This window comes from Hoplias malabaricus, chromosome X2 (assembly GCF_029633855.1).
Source record: "Hoplias malabaricus isolate fHopMal1 chromosome X2, fHopMal1.hap1, whole genome shotgun sequence".
Classification (NCBI taxonomy): Eukaryota; Metazoa; Chordata; class Actinopteri; order Characiformes; family Erythrinidae; genus Hoplias; species Hoplias malabaricus.
The window spans coordinates 32,206,244-32,220,587 of record NC_089819.1 but is presented as its reverse complement, the minus strand read 5'-3'; the positions used below and the strand labels follow the sequence as shown (position 1 = coordinate 32,220,587).

General features: G+C 38.5%; 1 protein-coding gene across 2 annotated transcripts in view; it reads right to left on the bottom strand.

Annotated features, from left to right (window-relative positions):
- The window catches only part of LOC136677501 (alpha-1,6-mannosylglycoprotein 6-beta-N-acetylglucosaminyltransferase A-like), a 247,051-nt gene that overhangs the window by 44,274 nt on the left and 188,433 nt on the right, over nucleotides 1-14,344 (bottom strand). For both annotated transcript variants that reach the window (XM_066655064.1, XM_066655063.1), the window contains one exon: nucleotides 11,634-11,767. In XM_066655064.1, coding sequence (XP_066511161.1) covers nucleotides 11,634-11,767 — 134 coding nt within the window. The remainder of the gene's footprint in view (nucleotides 1-11,633; nucleotides 11,768-14,344) is intronic.

Below are 14,344 nucleotides of genomic sequence, written 5' to 3'. Positions count from 1 at the left end.
ATAATTAAGCAGTTGCAAAATACACATAGCGGAAATAGAGCTACATTTAGACCTGTAAAGAGATGTAGATCCTGGATAACTGCAGCTCTCCCAGAAAGGAATATTTAGAAACAGTTCAACAACACACCAGCACCAAGCATAAAAGCAAAAGAAGCTTACGATAATCACAAACTACACAGTCCATGAAGAGCACAGAAAAGACTACAGAGCTGAAATCTGTCAGTGAGCTTACGGTGTTCATAGCAGTTCTGGTTCTGAGAAAAGCTCTGCCCAACTGGTTTTATGGTTGGGTCTGAAAATATGCCATGAGTTGCTCATCAAATGGCAAGGGTACCCGTGAGAAACTTGTGAAAACCTACAGATTTGCTGCAATCTTGGACATCTGTCAAAGGTTTGTATGTAACTGTCACCTTTGTTACAAGCCTTTAAAATTTAACTGTCCTTTTCTGCAGTACGTTGTAACAAAGCCTGATAAATCAAGTAGAAATTTTGAATAGCCACTGACTTGAAGACAAAGTTTGTGCAATGGTACTTCTATTTAGTAAAGGGCTCCAGTCATACCAAGGGAGAAAGTCTGGCTAAAATGTCCTTATAAAGTTATGGAGCCATTATAGAGGCACATTACAAATTTATCTGCCTCCAAAAAATAAAAATGAGTATTAGCAGTTTATCTATTAATTTATCATTTAATATTTTAAAATTGACAGACACTACTAATATAAACATAATTCCATTGTGTTGATCTTACATTGATTATTTGATTTTACATCTAAATATCAAGTATTAAAAGCTTTGAGTCTTAAAGAATGTTCAATGTGATTAATCTTAATTTCAGAAAATTGTGCAATTAGTCATTATTTATTTAAATCAACTGACAGCACTAGTACATACACATACATAGATAAAAATACATATACACAAGGTATTACATTACTATAATATTAATTTGATATCCTTATTTTGTTTAAAATATATTATTGTAAAGATGCTGCCTGTCTCCAAAAAGTCCTTATGACATTAAATGTTCCTAGAACATTCCTTAATTTTTAGAGTGTACTATAAAAGCAGCAATATTGTATAGAGCATTAGATGTTTAGCGCTGTTGCTTGCAGTCTTTACATGTGTGTGTGTACTGTAGTTAGGCTCGAGAGAGCAGCTGGACTGTGTTGTTGAGGCAACCTATCAAATCCAATCAGGACGCAGAACGAGATTCAGAAGCTAGATGTCCTGTAACCCCTCCCACTCCACCTCCTCTCACCCTGTCTTTTACTGCTTTTCACAAAATGATGAAATTCTATTAACATTCCAACAGTACATGCGCACACACACACACACACCTATCCTGCAGAACACATACATGCAGGCTGTCAACCATAATCACCCTCAAATGCACTGTTCATTTTAAGAGCCTAGAGTGCACTTGTTTTTCTGTACTTATTTATCACAATAATAAAATTTTGGACATCCTTCTAAAACTGTAAACTGAATACACCAAATGTTCATTACTATACAATATTACAAATTTTATTATCCATACATAATGTATATATGTGCACACAGTATGCACATAGGAGTGTTTATTTATTAAGAGCAGCAACCTGATCTACAGCATTGGATCCAATTCAAAATTCGCAAGCGGAGAAAATAATTTTGTTTGAGGCAACCAAAGTCAGGCATCATACAGTGCTCTCGCAAACGGAAAAAACATTTCCTGGGAGGAAAAACCCACCTAGTTCGAGGACAGCACCCCAAACTAACTCTGCCTGCACATGAAGTTAAGTTTGTGCTTGTGTTCTGACAGGGCCATATCAGACAAAATACAAGCCAAAAAACATTGAACAGGAGACCATAACATATTATAAATAAATAAATAAATATATATATATATATATATATATTTTTTATACATACACATTAGCACTTGAATTAAACCTATAATAGTCTTGCTAACATTCTCATGTCCATGTGGTCGCCCACGTTCATTTACAGTTATAGCATGATACACGCAGGATAGCATGCAGCTGGCTGTTTTAACTGGGAATAGAAATGAAGGTATATTGAACTTAAGGTTTATTGAAATAATTCCACATCGCCAAAATTTTGAGCTGCCTGTTCATCTGCGCAGCAACGTGTACTTGGCACAAGGTATCAGATGTTGATATCGGAGTCTCGTTTGGGATTAAAAGTAAATTAACACGGTATTGGGCAAATACCTGATACCAGTATTAGTATTCATGCATCTCTAAAAATAAATACATAAATAAATATTTTTATCTCTATGTGCCGTATATAAAAAAATTGCTGTGATCATTTTTTTTTATCTTATTAAATGTACCCCATACACAATATTTCAAAAGGTGTTGCAAAAATTTGGTGAACTAATGTGTCTTTCTCCAGTCGGCACACACTGGTGCCACTGTGGCGTCAAACTCAATAAAAGACACCACTGGAGTCAGGAAGTTTGTGTTTACATTGTAAGAGTGAAATGCTAGTAATTAGCAGAGATAGGAGGAAGAGATGTGGAGGGGAGAGAAGAAGAGAGGCACGCACTACATATAAACAAAATGAAAGATGGGGAAAATGAAATGAAAGTAGGGGTGAGATAAGATAAAGTAGAACGTCATAGCTTTAAATAAAGACTGCAGTTTTACTTATTTATTTCTGGGATGCACTTTTTAAAAGCAATCAGATTCAGCAAAAAATTCAGAATAATGCCTGATTTGAACTTGTACGTTTTAATGTAACAACAAATACCCAAATATAGTCCCTTTACAAATTTACTCTAGTGCAGTTGCAGCCCAAGGGTGTTCCTGCTTTAACTGGAAATCGAACATTAGTCTGCCATGTGAACCGTGCTTATCAATTTCCTATACATGCTATGACATTTGTAAATATTACACATTGGCAACACTAAATGTCACATTCCTTAAATCATTCATCTCTGCAAATAGCGGGTTTTACCCAAACAATGCTTTATGCTATCTGTATCAAACAACAGTAAAGATGTGACTAGTGACTAGGCACTTTTGTCACCAACTTGCATACCTCCAATGTTCAGTCTTGGAAATACTGTCCCTACACTGTAAAAAACGGGACGAAATTGTGATAAAGGCAAAGAGTGGACACTACATATAGAAAGAGGTTTACAAAGCCCCATTGTCAGTAAACAAGTAAAAGAACAGGGAGACTACTAATGGCATTAAACAAACTGAAAGTGCTACAAAACTCGAGATACAAATGAGTTTCTGTGATAATTCAAACAAAAAATTCATAGCAAATTCACAGTGATGTAGATTCTACTGAACCTAAAAACTTTCCCAATCTGCCTGACATGATGCTGGAGAAAAACTGTTAGAACTGGGGTGTCCCCACTTCTCTGGTGTCCAACCAGCTTTAACCATGAGAAAGCACCAACACGTCTTGCAGAACATCAAGATTTGCAAACTCCTGCTCTACTTTCATGGAGCCATCTGCACATGCTGGATTGCCTTACCTTCACACCCACCCACTAACTGATAAGACTAGGCTTCTATTTTAACTAGAATTGCTCATTTTTCACTGTCCTATCTACATGCTTTATTAAGAAAGCTCTTAACAAACTTGGAACATGTTAAAACAAAGACAACTTTACACTCATCATAATTCTATAGGGTGTTCCAAAAGCAAAGAAACAAAAAAAGTAAAGAAACATCCATACAAATTATGGCTAACCAATTTTATGAACAAGCTGTGGGGAAAGGGGGAACCATGGTCTAACAGGCTTTGCCCTTCCCTTACATCTGTTGTAATCTGTTGTCTAAAATTTGATATTTTATAATGATTTTTCTTCTTCACTTTCATCCTGTACAAATCTTCATTCCTACCGCTGTTTGTTATATACTGCTTTTATGTTTGTGTGGTTCCATGTTTGCCCAGAAGGGGACCCCCCCTTTGAGTCTTGTTCTACTTAAAGTTTCTTCCTCATACTCTGAGGAAGCTAGGACCACTAATCCTTTAAAAGCTGTTTGCAACATGCCAGCTGTAAAAAAATAAATAAATACCACCCTTCATAAATAATATAATCATAAATAATAACTGAAATGAATTTTAACTATATGACAACAGAAAATAAAACCATCTGCATGCTGATTTTGAACATTGTTGTTTCTGTTATTATTTTCAAAACTGAAAGAGGGGAATAATATATTGGGTCTACCTTAGTGCTCCACTGGGGCGGTATAGTTCTAAAATTGTGAGAGTTTTTTTTTACCCGTTATAGAAAATTGCAAAGGACCAAATCTTTCGCAGAGCTTTGTGATTTGTGTTTTACTTTGATGAAATTCAGCACTCATTTAGGCTTAGGATTAGGGTGACATTCATTTTATTTCTCCTAGGTTAATTGAGAAAGAGTAAAAGTCCAATCTGTTTAGGGGTTTGTGTTGGAAAATCCGAGAAGCCTCTCGCTGCAGCCTGTAGGAAGGCGGAGTTGGACCACCAACCCCGCGCACATCCAACCCCGCCCTCTCACTACGTCAGAAGCCACGCCCGTGCCCAGTGACTTTTCTATGTCCCAAATAGTGCTCTAGTCACTATATAGTACACTATTTTAAGGTAGTGTCCGAAATCGTTTCCTACCCTCGTGAATTCGAACACAGCTCACGCTCGCGCCCAAAAAACTCTCAAACAGATTTTTTTTAACGGAAAAACTAACATTATGTCGGTGAGTAAAAAACATTTAGTTTGTAAGTATAATTACAAAGCTCGTAGTTGTCAGTGTTTTTGCTAGATACACGAACACGTTATAAATACGTTATTTCAGTATGTACTAGTAGGGTCGTAGATAAATACACGAATATTCAACTGCGGCACGCGTGTTGTATGTGGTTGATTTAGCCAAATAATTAACAGAGTTACTTAAAGACACACAGAAAAAACTTGCTTATAATATATGTAAGTAACAAGACTTTTGACTTACAAGCTTACAAATGTAGTTACAATGAACATGCATATCACAGATAAACTGTAATCTCCTTTTATGTTTTATTGTTTTATTTTTTTCAGCATCCAGCCCACGTTCAGGCCACTTTTGACCCTTCATGTTCAATGTTCTCAGCTGTATCTATGGTATGTTTCAGTATGCACTCTACATGGCCCTTGGTTGGCCTTTTGACTTCAGTCAGGTGATTACTTCAAATTATGAGTTTTTTGAGGATACATTTCCAGTAAGGCTTTAAACGGCATTCTAAACTTTGTCATTTGTGTGTTAGACTGACATCCCACAGCTCCGTAGGTGGTGGTGCCGGTTACTTTTAGGGACCATGTCACCTGCAAGGTATATACATCTGTTACTCAAACAAACATATTTACACACACATGAAGCTTTCTCTTCAGACACATTGTGCATTGTACTGTGATGTTTTGCATTTTGGAGAGACCACTTGTTAAAGTCGTTGTATTGAGTTATTTAAATTGTTTTTGTTTGATTGGTATATTGCAAACAACTTAATGTTTGTAAATGTAGCTGATAAACCTAATTCTCTATTAGCTTACATCATTTAAATTCCAGCTGTATTTTAGAATGGTGAGTTCTAATGTGCAAGGAAAGGCCAGTAAGCACAAGAAGGGAAAGACTGAGGAGCTTTCAAGGTATGATGGTTTATTTGAATTTATAAGGGCACATGTCAGTGTGTAACTAGTGTGACTTAAAAGCAGTTATTTATAGCATCTGATAAGCTCAAATTAGATGACATGGTCCATTGTTAAATAGTATTTATATTAATTTCAGTCTGGATTTCAACTTGTTTTTTTCTGTTAACAGTAAAGGAGATAGAATGTTTACCATCTCCATTGACCAGGTGTTTATTATGTGTCTGTTCTTGAAGCTGAACTGGGCATTTCAACTTTCATTTTGCTTAATGTGCAATAACCTTCACAAATGAGAAAACTGGGGTTTGTTTTAAAAAAAATAATTGTAATGTAGGTTCTGTGGTAAATTTATATTTAGCTTTTTTGTTTCACTAAATTTAAATAAACTGTAAAACAATATCTGCACTCTTCTATAATGTCTTCAACAGATGCCCCTTACGGTCCTGGAGCAGATTCTATTAGAGGTCGTCCTGGAAGAGGGTGACCAAGCTTTTTTGAAGCTCTCACTGGTGTGTCGCCTCTTCCGGGACACTGTTGGAAGACAAGCACATTTTCAGTGGCTTGACAGTAAATATAAAGTGCATTATTGTATTTCAGTAAACTTTATTTTAAGATGTTTGTATTCCTTATAAGAAGAGGTGGTAATCTGATTATTAATTCTTAAATTCGACACATACAGCTGTTGTGACTTGGAAACTCTACAGCACAGAATACAAACAACAGTTTCGCACAATGTATGGACTGGAGTGCTGCCTGTGCTGTAGAGAGACATATAAAGACTGTTTACTGGGTTTGTGTACTGCGTATGAAGTTTGAGAATTGTTTCTTTTGCCAGTGGTTGCAAAAAAGTTGACAAATAAATGTTTTATGATCAGAAGATTTTGTTGGTATTTTGCAGTCAAAAGCAGTGTTGCTGGCTTTGATAATAATAATAATAATAATAATAATAATAAAATAAATACATTTTAATTATACAGCATTTTTCAAGGACTCGAAGCATTGTGCATGCATTACGATACAGAGTACAGAGAACATCAAAAGACAGACAAGATAAGGAAGTAAAATAACATATTAAAAATATGCTTCTGTTTATTATTTGTTGTCCACAGGCTGCTTTGGTCATGGGAGACGTGGGGAACTTGTGGGGTAGTACAGCGAGGACATGCATCCTGGGTTCTGCAGCCCATTCTGCCAACAAGTTTATGAAGATTTGGGTGTGTGAATGAGCCAATGTTTGTGTGGGGTGTGAGTGTGTGTGTGTGTATATATATATATATATATATATATATATATATATATATATATAAAATGTTGTAAAAGCTCGAAAATAAAAAAATTTAATTTTTCCTTGTCTTTAATACAGACTGCACACCCGTGACTTAACCACATTTTAGAGTTCTACATGCCAGTGCCAATAAGGATATTCTATTTGACTATATTTCAAGCAACCGCGACTATAGGGAGTTGTGAATGGAGTGCTAAGTTGTGTAATGTGTTTCTCTTTCTTTTTATTGAAACCAATCCTGCACAACTGGACATCTGAACATGTATTATATATTTTATTGCAGCATTTTCTTCACTTGGACATTTGGAATATTGTCATTAGCATCATTATCTCTTTAGTCTTTTATTTCACAACCTGGCTAATTACCCTTAGATATCTCTAACCACTCACAGGTAGTAATTATTAGTCATTATGAAATAAGTGGTACCGCTAATATTTGTGAATACTTATTTGTCTGAACCTCAAAACACAGATGTTTAAATACATATGAAAATTGTATAAGCTTCTAATAAATTGTATGCAGACAAATAGCATTACCTCTGGAAATCTGTGTGTTCTTAAAATGAGAAGATGTTCATGACCAGGCAGGGATGCTTATTTTTTCAAGGCACTGTACACTTAATAGCACTGGATTTTATTATTGTTTTGCAGTCAGCTGTGCACTAAATACACTACATAACAATCCATCATGTCATAGTTGGCATAACATTACCACTCGTTGTGGCTGAGAATAACCATTATGAATAACAAAATTAACGATTTTTGGGACAAGATATTTACTGAATGGAGAACAATATTGTATTGAATCCTGAACGATATCCTCCGTTCACCCTACCATTCACAATAATAGTCTGCCAAGCATTGACAACAACGACAAAAGTTAAATCAAATCAGATATAAATCAGGTAATCTTTTTAACAGATGCCCTCAGCGGAAAAACAAAAAAAACACCTGAACAGTATAATAATGAATAAAAAACGTTATATGCGTATTTAATGTGCTACTCAGTGTCGCTAAACATGTCTGCGTTCAAGTGCCACACAGTGCTTCTTGAACACGTCAGTATTAGAAGGCGTGGCTGGATATGGGCGGAGTTGGATGTGGGAAGAGTTGGATGTCCAACTCCGCCTTCCTACAGGCTGCAGCTAGACATACTTGGAGAATCCTGGCTCATAGCAGATCTAGGGATGCTACTTGTCTGACAGTGCTTTGCACAGGGTTCATAAGCCCCTTTCACACATGCATGTTAACTCAGATACTCAGCCAGAGAAGCTGTGAATGCAAACATTATATTTCTCCTGGACTTCACCCAGATTTTATCCATCTAGCGCACTAGTTAAAAAGAGTGAGTGCATATGTAAGCAGATCTGCTAATGATCCAGAGAGTGGTGCACATAATTCATTATTAAAACATATTTTTCACAGAGGAATCATAAGCACATGCATTGGTCTATGCACAAATGTTTGTGCGAGCTATTTTTTGACACTATCACGAGCTTCAAAATTACTAGGAATAAAATCTTTTTACATTGACTTCCATTGAAAGTAAGCCGTTATTTTCCTTCTCCTGTAAAGTTGTTATATTGGAGACATTTCTCTTTGGAAGTGGCAATATTTCTTTTAACTGCCTCAAATGTAGCATCACAGGACAGTTCTACAGGTGCATCTCAATAAATTAGAATATCACAAAAGTTAATTTATTTCAGTAATTCAATTCAAAAAGTGAACATCATATTATATAGATTCATTACAAACAAAGTGATCCATTTCAAGCGTTATTTTTTTAAATAAATTTTAATATATTTTTTTAATGTTGAAGATAATGGCTCACAGTCAATGAAAACCCAAAAGTCATTATTTCAGAAATTTTAAATTTTATATAAGACCTATTAATTCTGTTATCTATCTGTGATCTATTATTTCTGGGTGAAATCCTAGTGCCCGATGCAGTCCTCCAGGTGGACGGTCGTTTCTGGTTGAGAGTACGCTGTGCGCGTTTGGCTGCCGCTTCTCGCCAGTGTGTGTGTGTGAATTGAGCGTTCTGAGCAGTGTGGATTGTAAAGCGTCCTTGGGTATTTAGAAAGGCGCTATATAAGTGTAATGATAATAATAATAATAATAATAATAATAATAATAATAATAAAAAAATATTTTAATACAGAAATCTTGGCCTACTTTACAGTATATGCACTCAATACTTGGTCAGGGTTCCTTTTGCATGAATTACTGCATCAGTGTAGTGTGGCATGGCGGCGATCACCCTGTGGAACTTCTGAGGTGTTATGGAAGCCCAGGTTGCTTTAATAGCATCCTTCAGCTCATTTACTTTGTTGGGTCTGGTGTCTCTCATCTTCCTCTTGACAATACCAAGCGAGTTTGCTGGCCTGACAAGCACAGTGATACTTTTTCTTCCTGGCCCAGGTAAGACGCTTCTGCCGTTGTCTCTGGGTCATGAGTGGCTTGACACAAGAAATGTGACAGTAATAGCTCATGTCCTGGATAGGGCTGTGTGGGGTGGTTCTTGAAGCACTGAATTCAGCAGCAGTCCACTCCCTGTGAATCTCCCTCAATATTTTGATTGCCATTTTCTTGACAATCCTTTCAAGGCTGCGGTTATCCCTGTTGGTTTGCACATTTTTCTACTACACTTTTTCCTTCCACCCAACTTTCCATTAATATGCTTGGATACAAGCAAGAGTGTGTCAATGACTTCAGGACTGTCAAGTCAGCAGTCTTCCCCATAATTGTGCGGCCTACTGAACCAGATTAAGGGTCAATTTCAAACGCTTAGGAAACGTTTGTGGGCATTTTGTATTGACTAATCTTCTGAGATATTGACTTTTGGGCTTTCATTGGCTGTAAGCTATAATCATCAACATTAAAAGAAATAAAGGCTTAAAATAGATCACTTTGTTTGTAATGTATCTATATATCAGTTTAACTTTTTGAATTGAATTACTGGCATAAATTAACTTTTTGAAGATATTCTTATTTACAGAGTTGCACCTGTACATGCTTCCGTAAAGTCTTCATGAGCACATCCAAAACAATTTCAATGATGATCAGAACCCTTTGGTCAATGTGTGAAAATTAATACTCCCAGAAACATTTTATCATAATCTGAATTCTTAATAATCCAAAGGCATTGTTGTCCTAGAACAGGGGTCGGCAACCCATGGCTCCAGAGCTCCAGAGCCTCTTTGATCCCTCTGATGCGGCTCAGTTTTTGAAAATAATTACTGAGCATTTAATTAAAATGTATTTTATTTTAGTTCATTCATTTTCAAAATGTAATTCTATGAAGATTATGGAGATCTTGTAACATCTAAAATATTTTAATATTTAAAATATTTTGTCGCTCTTAATACACGTCACAACTTCCAAACTTTTTTGTGCTGACTGCACAGCGCCAGTAAAATAATGACGGCACGCAGAGAGAGGACAGCATTTTTGTTTGCTGCCAGTGGATAATTTGAGTTCGGCGTTTTTTTTTTTTCCCATTACTACAAGGACTCAAATAGACATTGAGTATTTTAATTAACCGTCAACCCAATGTCTTTTTTTTTTCGGAGTTAAAAATGTTTTGTTGCATGCAGAAATGTTATTTCATTTTTCTGCAGTTGTTCATTAAGTTCATAAATGTAACACAGTATAGTTTGTTTATACATAGCAAAAATGCAAAAAAAAAAACTGTTATATGCAGTGTTATTTCATGTAAAATGTCAAAAGGATTTTGTGGCTCCCAGTGTTTTCTTTACTGTGTGAAACGGGTCCAAATGGCTCTTTGAGTGGTAAAGGTTGCCGACCCCTGTCCAAGAATAAGCCTTTTTTTAATCGGTGCATGTACGAATTCCCTGGTCGCTATTCCTCTCCCACAGCTTCCCTGCAAAATGTAGCCATAACAGAAACCATAGGCTCGGAAACCACAACAACGGTGGTGGTAACATAGGTATTGTTTTCTTGTTGTGTAGCCACAGGTTTAGTTTTAGAGTTTTTGGACTAACATGGCTCCGCCCTCCAGATCTCAGAACTCCAGATCCATAGCAGAGTGTTTTTATTTTAATTATATTTTCTTTACTTGAAGTAGGTCTAAGTAAGATTGTTTACGCAACCATAGAATGTGTATTCTGACATGACTATGCACAGAATCAGTAAGGGTTAAAAGAACTGTGAGCATTTAAACAATAAACCAGCAGTAATTATCCACTCGCAGGATTTTAAGTATTTGCATATTCATATATAAAAACTATGCACATAGTTAGAAACTATGTAATAATGCAGTATTCTTAGCCACCTGCTAGATTTGAGCTAAATTAGTCCAACACCATCTCTAGCTACTTATTTTACCGGCTATTCCAAATAATATGAGAAATCCTTTACAGGATTTGACAACCCCTCATGAACTGATTTCCATATGAACATATTTCCAACTGAATCTTAATTTGAAATATTTGTTGCATACATACAAACACAGACATACCTATCCACATCAGGCAAACATACCTAACTAAACACACAAACTCACTTACCAGATGTTTATGTGGTATTACATACACATCTCAATGAAAGCCATCTCTAAACAAAAGGATTTTTCACTCTAAACACTCTCTGGGCACACTACACATCTTGACCTTAGATTCAAGCCAGAGCTGAAGTTTCACAAGCCAAAGAGTAAGATATAAAGGTCAAACAGATAAACGCGTGTGGTTACACACAAACTTACGGAACATGGTGTTGAACTGCTGGGGGTTGAGGTTCCATTTACCCCACGGAGTCTTGTGGCCTTTTGATTGGGCGTAGTGAGCATGGTTAAATTCAGGCTCTGTCCCAAATGAGTCTAGTACTCGAAGCATACACCTGAAAAAAGAAAATGCAGAGAGTTAGCTTAACTATGCACCCAAAAAAACTACGGGTACCTTAACTACCCATGCAGAACTAAGGACTGGGTCTGTCTAGTAGAGACTAGCTTAGGGTAGCTCACAGAAAGGGCAGTTTTATTCCCCACCCAGGTAGATTGAAAAGAATCCTCCACATCATTATTGATTGTGTGTGTTTGTGTACAGATTGTGTTTAATAAAAAGCATGTGTTAAAGGGGACATATTCAAAACTCATTTTTTGCATGCTTTTGTATTTGTCTCTACTGCTCCTATAATAAACACTCCAAGTGCGAAAAAAAACAAAAAAAACATCAATTTTCTGTGAGTCAACTGAAGGATTGGTGTCAGGACTTGTATGCACCTACGAGCCATTTGGATGGCTCCCTTATTATGATGTCACAATAAGAAAATCTCGTTCTGAAAGGGACTGAAACTGGCAAGATATCTCTTCATGTGAGAGTGATTTTTTGCAAAGAAATTTATGAAAGTGGTTTTAGTTTATAGACCTATTCTAACTTGTTTATAAAGAGGTGTAACATGTCCCCTTTAAGTAATTAAGTTTTAAAATACCAGAATTAAATGTCAGAAAACAGTTAAACAAATCAGTGTTGCTTTTGGAAGCTGATGTTCTTTTCTGCCATCTGACCATGGACTGTATCATTAAGCTGTGCCCTCTTTTAGGCAGGAAGTCCCACCCCTCTACAAATCATAAGTGTCAATTTACCAGCAAGTCCCAGTAATGCTGTCCCATCATCCTTTCCCTCCCCTACTGGCAGTCATCTCTCCCACCAGGAAATATTCTGACCAACATCCTGGACACACCTTCAACTTGAACAAAGCCTCTTAACATTACTTCATGGACAATCTTTCAGCAGGCATTATCAGGCATTCTGTTTTCACCAGTACAGTTTCAAAGTACTTTTTATTGGAATTCTGTGAGTTATACACACACACACACACACACACACACACACACACACACACACACACACAGGGGTTAGACAATGAAACAGAAACACCTCGTTTTAGACCACAATAATTTATTAGTATGGTGTAGGGCCTCCTTTTGCGGCCACAATACAGCGTCAATTCGTCTTGGGAATGACATATACAAGTCCTGCACTGTGGTCAGAGGGATTTTAAGCCATTCTTCTTGCAGGATAGTGGCCAGGTCACTGCGTGATGCTGGTGGAGGAAAACGTTTCCTGACTCGCTCCTCCAAAACCCCCCAAAATGGCTCAATAATATTTAGATCTGGTGACTATGCAGGCCATGGGAGATGTTCAACTTCACTGTTCAATGTTCATCAAATCTTTCACCAGTCTTGCTGTGTGTATTGGCACATTGTCATCCTGATACACGGCACCGCCTTCAGGATACAATGTTTGAACCATTGGATGCACATGGTCCTCCAGAATGGTTCGGTAGTCCTTGGCAGTTAGCACCCGAACATCCCTTTCAGACAGCTTCCTCTTGCGTCCACAGTTAATCCTGTTGGATGTGTTTCGTCCTTCTTGGTGGTATGCTGACATTACCCTGGACACCGTGGCTCTTGATACATCACAAAAACTTGCTGTCTTGGTCACAGATGCGCAAGCAAGACGTGCACCAACAATTTTTCCTCTTTTGAACTCTGGTATGTCACCTATAATGTGTGCATAGCAATATTTTGAGCAAAACTGTGCTCTTACCCTGCTAACCGAACCTTCACACTCTGCTCTTACTGGTGCAATGTGCAATTAATGAAGATTGACCACCAGGCTGGTCCAATTTAGCCATGACACCTCCCACACTAAAATGTGTTTCAGTTTCATTGTCCAACCCCTATATATATATATATATACAGCCGCTCCCGTCTCCGTGAAGGCAGCTTCCACGGCCGCTCCTGATCCCGAGAAGGCGGCTTCCACGGCTGCTCCTGTCCCCAAGAAGGCGGCTTCCATGGCCGCTCCTGTTCCTGAGAAGGCGGCCACCCAGGCCGCTCGTTTTTCTGAGAGGGCAGCTTGCTCAGCTGCTCGTGCTCCTGAGAAGGTGGCTTCCTCAGCCGCTCGTGTTCCTGAAAGGGCGGTTTCTTCCGCCGCATCTGCTCCAGAAAAAGCGTCGTCCCCCGCTGTTTCTGTTCCAGCGAAGGCGGCCACCCAGGCCGCTCCCGTCCCTGAGAAGGCAGCTTCCTCAGCCGCTCCTGCTCCAGAGAAGGCGGCATCCGCCGCTCCTGCACCAGAGAAGGCGGCTCCCTCAGCCGCTTCTGCACCCGTGACTGTGGCTCCGGCCGCTTCTGCACCCGTGACTGTGGCCCCGGCCACTCCTGCACCCGTGACTGTGGCCCCGGCCGCTCCTGCACCCGTGACTGTGGCCCCGGCCGCTCCTGCACCGGTGACTGTGGCTCCGGCCGCTCCTGCACCGGTGACTGTGGCTCCGGCCGCTCCTGCACCGGTGACTGTGGCTCCGGCCGCTCCTGCACCGGTGACTGTGGCTCCGGCCGCTCCTGCACCGGTGACTGTGGCTCCGGCCGCTCCTGCACCGGTGACTGTGGCTCCGGCCGCTCCTGCACCGGTG